Below are 18,531 nucleotides of genomic sequence, written 5' to 3'. Positions count from 1 at the left end.
CTTTTTCCTGAAGGAAGGGAAGATGAATAAATTGGTCACATAGGATACAAAGAAGAATAAGACATAATCTTTCCCCTTGAGGACTCATTGTCTAATGGGGCAGACAGATACAAAAATGTTATTACAGTAAATTGAGAGTCTGGGATGAGAAATTTTATTTTGATTCTAAGCAATGTGTTTTTAAAGCATTAGATTGGATTAGAATAGGTTGGATTGTATTTCCCTGAAACAGACTGAATGACTAAACGTTTTAGAACCAACCACTAAATAGATTACCATGTCTTTAAACAAAATATGGAGTACTAGAAGAGGGTAAAGTTTGTACGTGGCTGCATATTAAACTCAATTTTGAACTAGTGAAATTTGAGATCCCTGTGGAAGGTGTCCTAGGAGGTTGGTAATAAGTATTGTCCCTGAGACAATTTTCATGAGAGAGTTAGAAGATAAAAGGGAAGAAAATCTGTATTAATTTGGTTGATTGGTAGAAGGTAAAATCTCTTTCAGAAGTGAAGTTACTAATGAATGTTCTTATCTTTAATGTTGTACCATATAGAAAGATGGAGAGACAAATAAAAAATCAAGTATTTTTGATAATAGAGGTAAGAAAATAAAAAACATTCATAATTGTTCTGTTGTTTGTTAAGTACCTAATTATGGTTTCACCATATGGTTTCTCAAGTTACTTGTTATACCTGATTATAAAAACCATGGTTATTTTGGAAAATAAAGCATGGTATAAAACTGTTTTTGAATTTTGATGTTATAATTAGCCTATATGTTTGAATGATTGCTTGATAAGTATGACTTGAAATTTGCGAAGTGTGGAAAAGTTAGAGTCTCTGCTGTAGCTGTTTATAGTGATAGGTAGAGTAAGGTACTGACATACTATGGTTCAGTAGCTTATAATACAGAGAAATATCCCCAGGAAGGTCCTCATACTGCACTGGCATCTATTCCCCACAGACAATACATCCTATTTCCCATCTCCCCTTGAGTGGAATATACAATAGCTAAGTTTTTCTGCACCTTGTTAGATTTTTGGAAGTCACTAAAAACACTCTCATGCAAAACCTATATACACACATAGAAAATACTAGACACCTCCATCCAGTGGCCAATGACCACCTCAAATTCAATACAAAAATCAAATTTTTCAACTTCTTGATCCTTCTGTTTTTACCCAGGCACAAAACTTGACTTATCTTTGACTCTTCCTCTTTCTTGAATTTTGTATCCCAAAGTTGCCACTCTCTGTCTAATCTACCTCCTTCATTCCTCTTTCCCTCTCTTTTGCATTCCCACAACTGCTGCCTTTCTTTCCTCCATCCTTGACTATTTCAGTAACCTTCCTCCAACCTCTTCTTCCTCTTTTTAATCCACCCTACATTTTGGTGTAAAGCAATCTTTCTACAACACAGTTTTTTTTATTCCCCTATTCAAGTTGTGAATGGTTTTCCATCACAGACTGAGTGAAATGCAAACAGTTAAACCTGCCAGTGGTTTGTGGTTAGTTATAGGGATTAAGCTGGCATAATATTAAATAAATTAGGATCAGAGGTTAAGAATCTCAGACTTGTTCCTGAGGGCAGTGGTGAACACTGGAAATTTGTGGGCACTAAACATCAAAAAAGGTCATGTTATTCTTAGAGATACTTCCTTAACTCAGGTAAATCCCTGATTGGTGTATTCCAGTGATTGTGGCAGCTCAGCAGGGAGAACATTGGATCAGTTCTATTCATTAACATTCACCCTTGTTCCAGCAATATTATCTTTTCATATGTAAAAGTATCTCATCTTTCTCCAGGAGAGATACATGTCTCAGCTCAAGATTCAAAGATTTCAGCTCAGAATTCAGCTACAAGAAATTTTCCCAGATCTTCACAGTCTTATGTGGGTCCTTCAAAGGATGAGGTATATATTTCTTTTGCCCCAAATGCAAACAATAAATGAAGTACAATCATATGATCATCATTGGTATAAAAAATTCACTCATGAAATGACAATACAGAACAACTTCAGCCCCTGAAATTAATCATACCATAATAAAATTTTAATAGCTCTAGGATAGTCTCCCCAAATATAAGCTACAACATGTTGTTTACAGTACATACGTGCAGCCTTCAGAGGAGGTATCAAATTAGGCTTCTCTGATTGGGCTTTGACTAGTACTGATGGATTGTTCAGAGACAGACATACCGTCTCTCCCCATTTCCTTTTGACCAGTGAACAGTTACTTGCTGTTGAAAAGTTACCAGCAAAAATTCAGGTGCGGCTTCTGAATATAACATAGATATATAGATATTTTTCTCTGTGCGTTGCCAGCTTGCTATTATAGGAGTCAAAAGCACATCTTCCATTCCATTAGTAACACAGTGTTAACTGTATCAACTGTGCTAAAAAGTTAACATGGTTTGAAAGAGATTTCAGTAAACTGGAAATTTATTAAATTCTTTCCAAATGAATTCTATTTGATTAGGGTAGAAAGTGGCATCTTCTGTGTCCTCTAATGCATAATGATTGACAGACTACATTATACGTAGCTCATAAATGTAGTATGTTTACTATAATATGCTTCTCTGTAGCACAGTTTTATTATAAACAAGTATTTTACGTTTCAGTGTTCTACTATGTTAATATCCACATTAAGCATGAAAAAGAAATTTCTTAACAACTCTGACATTTAAAGTCCTCATATTGCCCAACAGATGTCAAAGACTATGTCATGTACTAAAAACCAAACCAAAACAACAAAAAAATGAAAAACTTCTTTAAAAACTGTCTATAAATTTTATTATTGACCTTTTTTGAGTAATATGTGTATTCTTAAATTTGCCATCCATATTTCTCTAAAATGAATATTAAATGTCCACAAATATCTAATTTATTATGATAAATACTATGAGAATTTTATTATGATAAGTATCATCCTGTTTCCAACATGTTGTACAAAGCCTACCACTGTCAGAAAATGTATTTCTGGTGGCCTGTGTTCAGCTCTCAGATCTGGGAATAAAAAAGTCTATTGCAGGAATTCCCTGGCAGTCCAGTGGTTAGGGCTTGGCACTTTCACTGCTGGGGGCCTGAGTTCAATCCCTGGTTTAGGAGCTAAGATCCCACAAAGCACATGGTGCAGCCAAAAGAAAAAAAGTCTATTGCACTGGATTTTCTGCTCTGAGAGCCAAATCCTCATATATTCAGAGAATCTGCTCTCTGCCTTCCAGCTCTGCTTAGTCTTTTATTCTTTTTTTAGCCTTGTTAAAAATTACACCTATTCATTTGTCCCACTGAGTTAACTTCCTTACTGATCAGTGCACTCCAAAGATTATTTAACAATAAATAATATTGTACAGAAAAGAGTTAACATAGCAGGCTTGGGACTGCTGTCTTTGTAGAGGCCTGCTTGCAAGATTGGCCTATGGCTAGTGTTTGGGAACTTGGCTTTTCTAACATTCCCTAACCGATATGGAAATTTCCCTAACTGAATGGGTGGGTGCATGTACGTAGATTCTGCAAACAATGTGATTTTTGCTGAACATCTTATTTCCTTTTGGGGGGCTAGAATTTCAGATATGCACTAGGCAGAGGATGTCTTCATGACCAGCCTTCAATAAAAACCTTCAGTACTGAGTTTCTAATGGATTTCTCAGGCTGAAACATTGCACACATGTTGCTGCATTTTTTATTGCTGGAGAAAAGAGCATGTTCAAATGTGTCCTTTTACAGGAGGGAGAGAACATAAGGAAGACTATGCATGGATTTTTCCAGACTCCTCCTATGTCTTTCCCCCTTATTTATCCTATCGTGTATCCTTTTACTGTAATAAATATTAGATGTGAGTACAACTGTATTCTGAGTCCCATGAGTCTTAGCAAATTACCTTATGTGTGCATAGTCTTGTGGCCCTCCTATAATATAACTGTGAACTTCTGAATTCTGTAAATAATTGATGTACTATAACCATCAAAAATGTGTGCATTTCTAAAAAATTGACATTTAAGAGTTCTCAGAATCTTAAATCTCTGTATTTTAAATATATAAATAATAGTTGATGTTCAGGTCCTGGAAAAAAAAATCCTTTGAGAATGTCTGTTTTGTTGTTTGGATTATGTAGAAGGAGATAAATGCTGATTGGAATGAAAGATCAAAGAGACCAAGCTACTTCTGTGAATCAGGTAAACATCAGCAACAGCTATTGAGTAAATTGTGCAGTCTATTAATTCATTCTTTCAACTAACATTTATTGAGCTCCTGATTCATGCCAGGTATGGTGCTAAAGACTGAACAAAGAAAACCCATGGTTCTTACCCAGGGCTGTTACAGTGTAGTAAGGAGATAATCATGCCAATAACCACAACCCAATACAATAAGTACAATAAAGAAAGTAGGTGTGTGTACAAATCAGAAGAAATATAGAGAAGACAGTGCCTAGGTCTGCCTGGGGTCCTCAGAGAAGCCTTTACAGAATAGGTCATACTTAAGACATGAAGGATGAGAAGGAATTTTCTATTTCAATTTTGAGAAAATTGATACTTTTTAATGTTAATTGTTCTCTTTCTTTGAGTATTGAATGCCTTTCTATTTGTTTAGAAGTTGTCTTGAATATTGTTTTATTATATACATATATATATGACACATAAATATGTGATTCAGGATAAATATTGGTTTTGTGCTTAAGTTTATTCCTAAGTAATTTTATCACTTTTGCCACTTTTATAAATATGTTCCCACATTCATGTATAAATAGATTTCTAATGCTAGAGAAACACTGTAAAGTTTTTCATCTTGTATCCAATTACCTTAGCAAAATCTCCTGTTAATTTTAATATTTTTGCTAATATCTCATTTTTTATTAATAAACAATTGCATGAGAGAATTTTTTAAATTCCCAAATGTTTGTACTCATTTTAATAATCTGTCTAAATATAGTTACTGGAACTTCCAATATTAAGTGGCATGGTAGTTAACAATATGACTGTTAAATTCTGGGTTTTACTTGAAATAGTTTTGGTGTTTTGCCATTTAGGATATTTGCTGTTGGTTTTGGTAAATAATACTTTATTATCTTTAAATAGTGTTTTTTCCTATCTTATGGCTGAAGATGAAATTATGAATTTTATTTATGAAATAAAATTAATTTTTGAAAAATCTTTTCTAGTACCTATTGATATAATCATGATATGTTCTTTGATTTATAAGGATTATGTTGATAGATTCTATCATATACTATTTTCCCATTTCAGAAATAAATCATACTCGTCATATTATATTTTTGTATATTCTCTAAACTGAAGTAAAACATATAATCAGAAAAGACTACAAAATAATATACAGCTCAATGAATTATCACAAAGCAAAACACCCATGAAACCACAATGTAGATTGAGAAATAGAACATTGGAAATCCAGCAGAAGGCCTCATTATACTCACTCCCAATCAATATTCTCCTCCACAGATACTGTCATTATCTTGATTTCTGATATTATAGTTTATATATCCATTTGTGTATATTTGTGCAGTTTCTTATTATCAAGCCAATACTCCACTGTCCTAATTACAAAAGCCTTGTAGTAAATCTTGATATCCAGTAGAGCAGCTAGAGTATTGACTAGTTGACTATTCTTAGCCCTTTGCCTTTCCATATAAATTTTAAAAAGAGCTTGTTGAGTTCCAAAAAAAAAAAATCTTACTGGGATTTTTTATTGGAATGGCATTAATCTGGAGATCAGTTTCAGGAGAATTACATCTTTAAAGTATTATATCTTCCAGTCCAAGAACATACGTAACTTTCCTTTAATTTCTCTCACTAATGTTTATACTTTTGTGTCTTAAATATTTTTCATTAGATTTATTCCTAGGAACTTGATTTTTTATGATATTTTAAAGAATATCTTTTAAATTTGTATTTTATAATTATTGATGCTCTGATGAAATAAAACTAAGTTTTCTATATTGGTCAGAAACCTGGGTAACCTCAATTATTATTACTAATAATTTATCTACAGATTATTTTAGACTTTCTACATATATAATAATGTTTTCTACAAATGTCAGCTTTATTTCTTCCTTTCCAATCCTATAGCTATTTTTCTTGACTTCTTAAACTGTCTAGTATCATTAGTGTGTGTTGAATAAGACATTTTTTTGTTCCCAATCTGAGAGAGAATACTTAACATTTTGTAATTAAGCAGAATGCCTGCTGATTATTTTTTATAGGTCTCAACATATTAAGGACGTTGTCTTAAATCCTTACCCTGTTAAGACCTTTCATTATGAATGGATGTTGAGTTTTGTTCAATTGGATTTTGTTTTTGTTTCACAATTACTGAGATGATTATATGACTTTTCTCCTTTATTCTGTTAATGAATTATGTTCATTTTTTAAAATGTTGCTACAGACTTTTCTTCAAATAATAATCATTTGATCGTTACGTATTATTCTTTTTCTATGCACCTTGATTCAATCTGCTTGTTTTGTTTTACATTTTTTCCTTATATAGTCATAACAGCAATTGGCCTATAATTTTCACTTCTCATAATATCTTTTTTAACATAAAGGTTGTACTATCTTTATAAGTGTTCCATCCTTTATTTTCTTCTGGAAGACCTAGGTAGAATATTGGGGTAATTTTTTCCTTAAACATTTTATAGAATTTACTGGTGACACTATCTGGGCTAGGAGTTACTTTGTTAGGTAGTTCTTTTTTTTTAAAATTTTTATTAATTTTTATTTATTATTTTTGGCTGTGTTGGGTCTTCGTTTCTGTGCGAGGGCTTTCTCTAGTTGTGGTGAGCGGAGGCCACTCTTCATCGCGGTGCGCGGGCCTCTCACTGTCGTGGCCTCTCTTGTTGCGGAGCACAGGCTCCAGACGCGCAGGCTCAGCAGTTGTGGCTCACGGGCCCAGTTGCTCCGCGGCATGTGGGATCCTCCCAGACCAGGGCTCGAACCCGTGTCCCCTGCATTGGCAGGCCGATTCTCAACCACTGCGCCACCAGGGAAGCCCCTGTTAGATAGTTCTTAATTACAATTAAACATTTTTAAATATAGGATCATTTAGTTGTTAGTCTAGTAATTTATCTTTTTCTAGAAATTTATCAATTTGCCTAAGTTTCCAAATGTATTAGCATAAAATTATTCATAATATCTTGTGTACGTATCCTAATACTAATATTTTAATTTTTTAATTAAAATTAAAAGCATTCAGAAAATACAAATTTGTGTTCAGTAAATAATCACAAAGCACACAAATCTATGTAACCCCTGATATGAACAATAATATTATCTGCACTGCAAAAACACTCATTCTTTTCCCTCCAAATCAAAACATCCTGCCTCCTTTTCATTCTCTTGATTTCTACCACAATAGATTAGTACTGCCTGTTTTTGAACTTTATATATAAATGAAATCAAGGTATGCTTTGTTTCTGGCTGCCTCTCTCAATATTATGTTTCTGAGTTTCATACTATTTTTGTGTGTCATTGTAATTCATTTTAATTGTTATATAGTATTCCACTTTATGAACATACAATTTATTCTGTTTATGGATATATGGATTTTCCAGATATGAACTGTTATGAGTAATATTTATGAACTTTCTAGCACATTTGTGTGTGAGTGTGTTCTATGGATATATATCTAAGAATAAAACTGCTTGGCCATTGGATATGTATATACACTAATAGATAATGCTCAAGAGTTTCCTGAAGGGGTCTCACCAATTTAAAGTTTTACCAGCAGTTAATGAGAGTTCTCGTGATTTCATATCCAGCCATCTCAACACTTTGGTATTATAGTCTTTAATTTTAGCCATTCCAGTAGATTGTTATGTTATTGAGGTTTTAATTAACATTTCTCTTATTAGTAATGAATTTTCATATCTTTATTGGCTACTTGGATATCTCGTTTTGTGAAGGGTCTACTTAAGCCCCTTACCTATTTTTCTATGAGTTTGTGCCTCTGCTTCTTACTAATTTGTTAGCAGGTTTTTTTTAATATTCTGCATAATGAATCCTTTGTTGTATATAATGGTGTAATATATTCTCACACTATATGCCTTTTCTCTCTTTTATTAAGGCTTTTGAAGAACAGGTTATTATCATTCAAATTACCATTTATTTTTGATGAGTTATTTCTGTGTCCTGTGTAAGGAATCTTTTCCTAGCCAATGTTATTTCTTTGATTTTTTTGTGAGAAAACTTAAGATCTATTCCGTTAGCAGATTTCAATTATGCAGTACAGTATTATCAACTACAGACACTATGTTATACATTAGATCCTCAGACTTTGTTCATCTTATATATAAAAGGTTTACCCTTTTACCAGCTTCTCCCTATTTGCTTCTTATTCCAGCCCCTGGCAACCACCATTCTACTCTCTGTTTCTATGAGTTCAACATTTTTTTTAAGATTCCACATAAAAGTGTAATCTTGCAGCATTTGTGTCTCTGTGTGACTTATTTCAGCTAGCATAATATGCCCTCCAGCTTCATCCATGTTTTCCCAGATGGTGAGTGTGTGTGTGTGTGTGTGTGTGTGTGTGTGTGTGTGTATGTGTGTGTGTTTAGATAATATATTTTCTTTATGCATTCATTCATCAACAGACGCTGACATTGTTTCCATACCTTGGTTATTGTGAATAATGCTGCAATGACCATGGTAGTACAGATATCTCTTTAAGATAATGATTTCATTTTTTGTGTGTATACACCTGGAAGTGGAGTTGCTGGATCATATGGTAGTTCTACCTTTAACTTCCTGAGGAACCTCCATACTGTTTTCCAGAATGGCTGTACTATTTTACATTTTCACCAACAGTGTATATGTGTACCCTTTAACCCACATCCTCACCAGAATTTATCTCTTGTCTTTTTTATATCACCTCACACCTATTAGGATGTATATCTTATTGTAGTTTTGATTTGCATTTTCTTGACGATTATTGATGTTGAGCACCTTTTCACATACCTGTTGGCCATTTGTAGGTTTAAATTGGAAAATGTCAGTTCAGTCTCTCTGCCCATTTTTTAATTGGGTATTATGGGTTTTTTGCTATTGAATTGTATCCTTATGTATTTTGGATGTTAACCACATATCAGATACGATGTTTGCAACTATTCTATCCCATTCCGTGGATTGTCTGTTCATTTTGTTTATGGTTTTCTTTGCTGTGCAAAAGCTTCTTAGTTGAAGTGATCCCATTTATTTTTGCTTTCATTTTCTTTGTTTTGCTGTCAAATCCAAAAAAGCATTGCCAAGACCAATGTCAGGGGGCTTAGTTTTCTTCTAAGAGTTTTATAATTTCAGATCTTACGTTCAAGTTTTTAATCTATTCTGAGTTGAATTTCGTGTACTGTATAAGGTAGGGCTCCAGTTTCATTCTTTTGCATGCAGTTGTCCAGTTTTCCCAACACTATTTTTTAAAAACACTATGCTTTCTGCATTGCATATTCCTGACTCCTTTGTTATAAGTTAATTGAATGTATATATATACATATACATATATGCATGGGTTTACTTCTGAGCTCTCTACTCTCCCCCATCTACCTCTGTGCCCGTACTATGCTGTTTTGATTGCTGTAGCTCTGTAATTTAGTTTAAAATCAAGACGTGTGATGCCTCTAGCTTTGTTCTTCTTTCTCAAGATTGCTTTGGCTATTCAGGATCTATTATGGTTTGATATACATTCTAGGACTGTTCTATTTCTGTGAAAGATACCATTGGAATTTTGATATAGACTGCATTAAATCAGTAGATCACATTTGGACACTTTAACAATATTAATTCTTCCCATCCATGTTAAGGCATATCTGTCCGCTTATTTGTATCTTCAATTTCTTCCATCAATGTCCTGTAGTTTTCAGTGTACAGGTCTTTCACCTCCTTTGTTAAATTTATTCCTAAATATATTATTCTGTTTGATGCTATCTAAATGGAATTATTTTGTTAATTTCTTTTTCTGATAGTTTGTTATTAGTGTACAGACACATAACTGATTTTTATATACTGATTTTTGTATGCTATGTCTTTACTGAATTCAATTATTAGCTCCTGCAGTTTTTTTGGTGCATTCTTTAGGGTTTTCTCTTTATAATATCATGTCATCTGTAAATAGAGATAATATTACTGCTTTGTTTCTGATTTAGTTATATTTTATTTCTTTTTCTTGCCTAATTGCTCTGGCTAGGACTTCCAGTACTGTGTGAATAAAAGTGGCAAGAGTTGGCATCCTTGTCTTGTTCCTGACCTAGAGCAAAAGTTTTCAGCTTTTCACCACTGAATATGATATTAGCTGGGGACTTGTATGGTCTTTATTATGTTGAGGAACATTCATTCTATGCCCAATTTATTGAGAATTTCTATCATGAAATGGTGCTAAATTTTGTCAAATATTTTTTATGCATCTAGAGATGATCATATGATTTTTAGCCTTCATTTTGTTAATGTGGTGTATTACAGTTAACCACTTGCATATGTTGAACCATTCTTGCATCACAGGGATAAATCCCACTCGATCCTGGCATATGATTCTTTTAATGTACTACTGAATTGGTTTGCTAATATTTTGTTTTGAATTTTTACATCTATGTTCATCAGGGATATTGGCCTATAGCTTTTTTTTTTTTTTTTTGGAAGAGTTTGATAAGGATTTGTATTAATTCATCTTTAAATGTTTGGTCAGTTCACCAGTGAAACCATCTGGTCCTGGACTTTTCTTTGCTGGAAGGTTTTAATTTTTTTCATTGAACTATAGTTGATTTACAGTGTTGTGCCACTCTCTTCTGTACAGCAGAGTGACTCAGTTATACACATATATACATTCTTTTTTTATATTATTTTCCATTACGGTTTATCATAGGATATTGAACATAGTTCCCTGTGTGGAAGGTTTTTGATTACTGATTCAATCTCCTTATTAGTAATTGGTCTGTCAGATATTCTACTTCTTTATAATTCCATCTTGGTAGGTTGGATGTTTCTAAGAATTTATCCATTTCTTCTAGGTTATCTAATTTGTTGGGATATAATTATTCATGGTAGTTTATTATTATCCTTTGACTTTATGTGGTATCAACTGTAATGTCTCCTTTTTTCATTTCTAGTTTTGAGCCTTTCCCCCTTTTTTTTCCTGTTAAGTCAAGCTAAAAGTTTGTCTATTTTGTTAATCTTTTTTAAAAAGTACTTATTTTTATTAATCTTTCCTATTTTCTTTTTAGTCTCTATTTTATTTATTTCCACTCTGATCTTTGTTATTACCTTCCATCTGTTATCTTTGGGCTTAGTTTGTCCTTCTTCAATTAGTTCCTTGAGCTGTTAAAGCTAAGGTGTTTATTTCAGATATTTTTCTTCTCAGAAAATCAGTAACACAACAGAGGTCCTACGTTGACACAGTAGACAAGTTTGACTTAATTGACATCTACAGGATACTACATCCAAAAAAAAAAAAAACAGACTACACATTCTTCTCAAGCATGCGTGGAAAGCTCTAGAACAGACCATATACTAAGGTAACCAAACAAGCTCCAACAAATTTGAGAGGTTAGATATTATTTCAAGCATCTTTTCTGACCACAAGAGTATGAAACCAGAAATCAACCATAGAAAGAAAAATGGGAAAAGAATGAACACTAATGGAGACTAAACAACATGATACTAAAAAACCAATAGGTCAATGATGAAATCAAAGAAGACATCAGAAAATAACTCAAGATAAACAAAAAAGAACTCACAACCATACAAAATCTATGGGATACAGCAGAAGCACTTCTATATACAAAACTACAACAGTCACACAGAGATAGAAAACAAATATATGGTTTCCAAAGGGGAGAAGGGAGGGAAGGAGAGACAAATGAGAGGAGTATGGGATTAACAGATACAAACTACTATACATAAAATACATAAGCAACAAGGATTTACTGTTTAGCGTGAAGAATTAAATTCAGTATTTTGTAATCTATAATGGAATATAATCTGAAAATATATATATAACTGAATTACTATACACATGAAGCTAAGGAAATATTGTAAATCAATTGTAATTTAATTAAAAAAATAAGTAAGCAAAAAGTAAGTTTAATAAAAAAGTCAAAGTCAAACATCCATTTTTCCATAGAGATAAGGACAGAGCATTCCCAGCCAAGCTATTAACTCTGTCTTCCAAAACTGTGGAATTTTGTTTTGTTTTTTATTCTATTCTAATAATACCCTCTATGCTAAACATTTTCCTGTGAGTGTAGCTCACAACTGTAGATTTTGATGTAAATTGTTCTGTTTTTTATTGGTTTACACATAGATTTTACTTCCTCTTAAATTCTCTTTCAGAACAGGTATCTGTGTATATTTTTAAATTTCTAATAAATAATTTTGGTAACATTCTTATTTTTAATTTCTTTGAATTAGTATCAGAAAATATAGCCTTTAAATCTCTCTTCATTGAAGTTAAGTTTTCTTCGTGGCCAAATATGTATTGATATTTTTTAATGTTCCACAGATATACCAAAAAAATGTCTATTCTTTATTTGAGAGACCTAAGGTTTTAATTCATGAATTGGCCAGCCATGAAGTTTCTATTGCAACTATTCAACTCTGCCACTGTAGCTGGAAATCAGCCATAGGCAATATGCAGTGAATGGGCATAGCTTGAGTCTTTCATCAGTTTTGCTTTTGACAATGTCACATGTAGTTCTCAGTCCTATGATTGCTGGGTTCCTCTTAAGTGAGTTTTTAATTTTCTCTACTTGGTCATGCGTTTTTTTATGACCTTAGCTGTTAGGCCTATGTATTAGCAGGAAATCAGCAAGTAGAGGAAACCACAATTATTTCTGCATAAGGGGAACAGGATGAATAGAATCATAAATAACCCTCTGTTAAGAGAAACTTCCTGTACCTCCCCTCAGGTATAATTTGTAGCCCTTTCTTACCTTCAGGACCTACAGCAAACCAGTCTACCAGTAGAGCTCCCCTTCAGGTCCTCTCAGTGTAAAACCGTTATCTCCCTTGCCTTCCTCCCCACATGAATAACTGTTTGCCTGAGAACTTTTTTTTCTTTTTTAATTTTTACTAGAGTATAGTTGATTTAAAATACTGTGTTAGTTTCAGGTGTACAGCAGAGTGAGTCAGTTATACATATACATATATCCACTCTTTTTTAGATTCTTTTCCCATATAGGCCATTATACATTACAGAGTACTGAGTAGAGTTCCCTGTCATATACAGTATGTCCTTATTAGTTATCTATTTTATATATATATATATATAGTTATCCATATATATATATACACACACTGTGTATATAAATATAGTATGTATATGTCAATCCAATTCTCTCAATTTATCCCTTCCCCCCTTTACCCCATAGTAATCACAAGTTTGTTTTCTACATCTGTGACTTTTTGTTTTGTAAATAAGTTCATTTGTACCTTTTTTTTTTCTAGATCCCACATATAAGTGATATCATATGATATTTGTCTTTCTCTGTCTGACTTCACTCAGTATGACAATCTCTAGGTCCATACATGTTGCTGCAAATGGCATTATTTTGTTCTTTTTTATGGCTGAGAATATTCCATTGTATATATGTACCACATCTTCTTTATCCATTCCTCTGTTATGGACATTTATGTTGTTTCCAGGTCCTGACTATTGTAAACAGTGCTGCAGTGAACATTGGGGTGCATGTATCTTTTTGAACTATGTTTTTCTCCAGATATATGCCCAGGAGTGGGATTGCTGGATCATATGGTAAATCTATTTTTAGTTTTTTAAGGAACATCCATACTGTTCTCCATAGTGGCTGTACCAGTTTACATTCCCATCAACAGTGCAAGAGGGTTCCCTTTTCTCCACCTCCTCTCCAGCATTTATTGTTTGCAGATTTTTTGATGATGGGCACTCAGACCAGTGTGAGGTGATACCTCATGTAGTTTTGATTTGCATTCCTCTAATAATTAGTGAGGTTGAGCATATTTCCATGTGCTATTTGGCCATTGACATGTTTTCTTTGGAGAAATGTCTATTTAGATCTTACGCACATTTTTTGATTGGGTTGTTCGTGCTTTTGATACTGAGCTGCAAGAGCTGTCTGTATATTTTGGAAATTAACCCCTTGTTGGTCGCATCATTTGCAGATATTTTCTCCCATTCTGTAGGTTGTCATTTCATTTTGTTTATGGTTTCACAGCACCACTTATTAAAAAGACTGTCTTTTCTCCATTGTATATTCTTGCCTCCTTTGCCATAGGTTAGGTGACCACAGGTGTGTGGGTTTATTTCTGGGCTTTCTATCCTGTTCCACTGATCTATATTTCTTTTTTTGTGCCAGTACCATACTGTTTTGATTACTGTGGCTTTGCAGTATGGCCTGACGTCAGGGAATGTGATTACTCCAGCTCCATTTTTCTTTCTCAAGATTGCTTTGGCAACTCAGGGTCTTTCGTGTTTCCATACAAATTGTAAAAATATTTGTTCTAATTCTGTCAAAAATGTCATTGGTAATTTGATAGGGATTGCATTGAATCTGTAGATTACTTTGGGTAGTATAGTCATTTTCACAATATTGATTCTTCCAATCCAGGAACATGGTATATCTCTCCATCTGTTTGTGTCATCTTTGATTTCTTTTGTCAGTAGCTTAAACTCAGTACTTATTCTGAGTACAAGCATTTGCCTCCTTAGGTAGGTTTATTCCTAGGTATTTTATTTGTCTTGATGTGATGGTAAATGGGATTGTTTCCTTAATTTATCTTTCTGATCTTTCATTATTAGTGTATAGGAATGCAAGATATTTCTGTGTATTAATTATGTATTGTGCAACTTTACAGAATTCATTGATAAGCTCTAGTACTTTTCTGGTAGCATCTTTAGGGTTTTCTATGTATAATATCATGTTATCTGCAAACAGTGACAGTTTTACTTCTTCTTTTCCAATCTGGATTCCTTTTATTTCATTTTGTTCACTGATTGTGTGGCTAGGACTTCCAAAACTATGTTGAATAGTAGTGGCGAGAGTGGACATCCTTGTCTTGTTCCTGACCCTAGAGGAAATGCTTTCAGTTTTTGCCATTGAGAATGATGTTTGCTGTGGGTTTGTTGTATATGACCTTTATTATGTTGAAGTAGGTTCCCTCTATGCCCACTTTATGGAGAGTTTTTATCATAAATTGGTGTTGAAATTTGTCAGAAGCTTTTTCTTCATCTATTGAGATGATCATATGGTTTTTATTCTTCAATTTGTTAATACAGTGTATCACATTGATTGGTTTGCATATATTGAAGAATCCTTGCATCCCTGAGCTAAATCACACTTGATCATGGTGTATGATCCTTTTAATGTGTTGTTGGATTTGGTTGGCTAGTATTTTGTTGAGGATTTTTGCATCTATGTTCATAGGTGATATTGGCCTGTAATTTTCTTTTTTTGTGACATCTTTGTCTGGTTTTGGTATCAGAGTGATGGTGGCCTCATACAATGAGCTTGGGAAGTATTCCTTCCCTTCCTCTGCAATTTTCTGAAGAGTTCCAGAAGGTAGGTGTTAACTCTTCTCTAAATGTTTTACAGAATTCCCCTGTGAAGCTATCTGTTCCTGGACTTGTGTTTGCTGCAAGTTTTTTAATCATAGTTTCAATTTCAGTACTTGTGTTTGGTCTGTTCATATATTCTATTTCTTCCTGGTTCAGTATTGAAAGGTTGTACCTTTCTAAGAATTTGTCTGTTTCTTCTAGGTTGTCCATTTTATTTGTGTATGGTTGCTTGTAATAGTCTCTTATGATCCTTTGTATTCCTGTGGTGTCAGTTGTAACATCCATTTTTCATTTCTAATTTCATTGATTGGAGCCCTCTCCCTTTATTTCTTGATGAGTATAGCTAAAGGTTTATCAGTTTTGTTGTTCCAAAAGAACTAGCTTTTAGTTTCATTGATCTTTGCTGTTGTTTTCTTTATCTCCATTTCATTTATTTCTGTTCTGATTTTTATGATTTCTTTTCCTTCTACTAACTTTGGGCTTTGTTTGTTCTTGTTTCTCTAGTTGCTTTAAGTGTCAGGTTAGGTTGTTTGAGATTTTTCTTGTTTTCTGAGGTAAGATTGTATTGCTATAAACTTCCATCTTAGAACTCCTTTTGCTGTATCCCATAGGTTTTGGATTCTCTTTCTTTTGTTGTCATTTGTCTCTAGGTATTATTTGATTTCCTCTTTGATTTCTTCAGTGATCCATTGGTTGTTTAGTAACATATTGTTTAGCCTCCATGTGTTTGTGTTTTTTATAGTTTTTATTCCTGTAATTGATTTCTAAACTCATAGTGTTTTGGTCAGAAAAGATGCGTGATATGATTTCAATTTCCTTAAATTTTCCGAGGCTTGATTTGTGACACAAGGTGTGATCTATCCTGGAGAATGTTCTGTGTGCACTTGAGAAGAAAGTGTATTCTGCTGGTTTTGGATGGAATGTTCTATAAATATCAAGTCTGTCTTCTCTAATGTGTCATTTAAGGCTTCTGTTTCCTTATTAATTTTCTGTCTGCATGATCTGCTATTAGTGTAAGTGGGGTCTTAAAGTCCCCCACTATTGTGTTACTTTTGATTTCCCTTTTTATGGCCATTAGCATTTGCTTTATATATTGGTCCGCCTATGTTGGGTGCATATATATTTACTATTGTTATATCTTCTTCTTGGAATGATCCCTTGATCATTATGTAGTGTCCTTCCTTGTCTCTTATTTTAAAGTCTATTTTGTCTGATATGAGTATTGCTACTGCAGCTTTCTTTGATTTCCATTTGCATGGAATATCTTTTTCCATCCCCTCACTTTCAGTCTGTGTGTGTCCCAGGTCTGAAGTTGGTCTCTTATAGACAGCATATACACAGGTCTTGTTTTGTATCTATTCAGCCACTCTGTGTCTATTGGTTGGAGCATTTAATCCATTTAATCCATTTACATTTTAGGTAATTATTGATATGTATGTTCCTATTGATATGTATGTTACCATTTTCTTAATTGTTTTGAGTTTGTTTTTGTAGGTCTTTTTTCATCCCTTCCTCTTTTGTTCTCTTCTCTTGTGGTTTGATGACCATCTTTAGTGTTGTGTTTGGGTTGCTTTTTCTTTTTTGTGTGTGTATCTATTTTTTGGTTTGCATTTCCCATGAGGTTTTGATGTAGCAGTCTATATATATATACAAGGTTGTTTTAAGTTGCTGGTCTCTCAATTTCAAATGTAATTCCCATTTCCTGTATTTGTACTCTCCTCTTCTCATGTTTGCTGGTTTTGATATCATATTTGTGTATGGATGATTTCCTACTTTTACTGTAGGTTTGCTTTTACCAGTGCACTTTCCAATTTGTGGTTTTCTTGTTTCCAGTTGTGGCCTTTTTTTTTTTTTTAACCTCACCTGCCTAGAGAAGTTCCTTTAGCATTTGTTGTAAAGCTGGTTTGGTGGTGCTGAATTCTCTTAGCCATTGCTTGTCTGTAAAGCTTTTGATTTCTCCATCGAATCTGAATGAGAGCCTTGCTGGGTACAGTATTCTTGGCTGTAGGTTTTTCCCTTTCATCACTTTAAACATATCCTGCTACTCCGTTCTGGCCTGCAGAGTTTCTGCTGAAAAATCAGCTGATAACCATTGGGGATTGCCTTGTATGTTGTTTGTTGATTTTCCCTTGTTGCTTTCAATATTTTTTCTTTGTATTAATTTTTGTTCATTTGATTAATATGTGTCTCAGCATGTTCCCTCTTGGGTTTATCCTGTATGGGACTCTCTGTGCTTCCTGCACTTGGGTGACGATTTCCTTTCCCATGTTAGGGAAGTTTTCTACTCTAATCTCTTCAAATATTTTCTCAGGCCCTTTCTCTTCTTCTGGCACCACTATAATTCAAATGTTGGTGTGTTTAATGTTGTCCCAGAGGTCTCTGAGACTGTCCTCATTTCTTTTAATTCTTTTTTTCTTTATTCTATTCTACAGCAGTGATTTCCACCATTCTATCTTCTAGCTCACTTATCCATTCTTCTTCCTCATTTATTCTCCTATCAATTCCTTCTAGTGTATTTTTCATTTCAGTTATTGTATTGTTCATTTCTGATTGTTTGTTCTTTAGTTTTTCTAGGTCTTTGTTAAACATTTCTTGTATCATCTCGATCTGATCCTCCATTCTTTTTCTGAGATTTTAGATCATCTTTACTATCATTACTCTGAATTCTTTTTCAGGTATATTTCCTATCTCCTCTTCATTTATTTGGTCTTGTAGGTTTTTATCTTGCTCCTTCTGCAACATATTTCTGTCGTCTCATTCTATCTAAGTTACTGTGTTTGTGGTCTCCTTTCCACGGGCTGCAGGATCATAGTTCCTCTTGCTTCTGGTATCTGCCCCTTGGTGGGTGAGGTTGGTCCAGGCTTCCTGGTGGGAGGGACAGATGCCTGCCCTCTGGTGGGTGGACCTGGGTGTTGTCCCTCTGGTGGGCAGGGCCATGTCCGGGGTGTGTTTTGGGGTGTCTGTGAGCTTAGTACAACTTTAGGCAGCCTGTCTGCTGATGGGTAGGGCTGT

General features: G+C 33.9%; 1 protein-coding gene across 1 annotated transcript in view; it reads left to right on the top strand.

Moving 5' to 3' along the window:
- Nucleotides 1-18,531, top strand: part of FSIP2 (fibrous sheath interacting protein 2) — a 130,617-nt gene that overhangs the window by 31,427 nt on the left and 80,659 nt on the right. The window contains exons 11-13 of the mRNA XM_068544819.1: nucleotides 554-599; nucleotides 1,805-1,911; nucleotides 4,112-4,172. Of these exons, the coding sequence (XP_068400920.1) occupies nucleotides 554-599; nucleotides 1,805-1,911; nucleotides 4,112-4,172 (214 nt within the window). The remainder of the gene's footprint in view (nucleotides 1-553; nucleotides 600-1,804; nucleotides 1,912-4,111; nucleotides 4,173-18,531) is intronic.

This window comes from Eschrichtius robustus, chromosome 5 (genome assembly GCF_028021215.1).
Source record: "Eschrichtius robustus isolate mEscRob2 chromosome 5, mEscRob2.pri, whole genome shotgun sequence".
In the NCBI taxonomy this organism is placed as follows: Eukaryota; Metazoa; Chordata; class Mammalia; order Artiodactyla; family Eschrichtiidae; genus Eschrichtius; species Eschrichtius robustus.
Note: the sequence above shows the minus strand (reverse complement) of the source record. Positions and strands in the feature narration are given on the sequence as shown.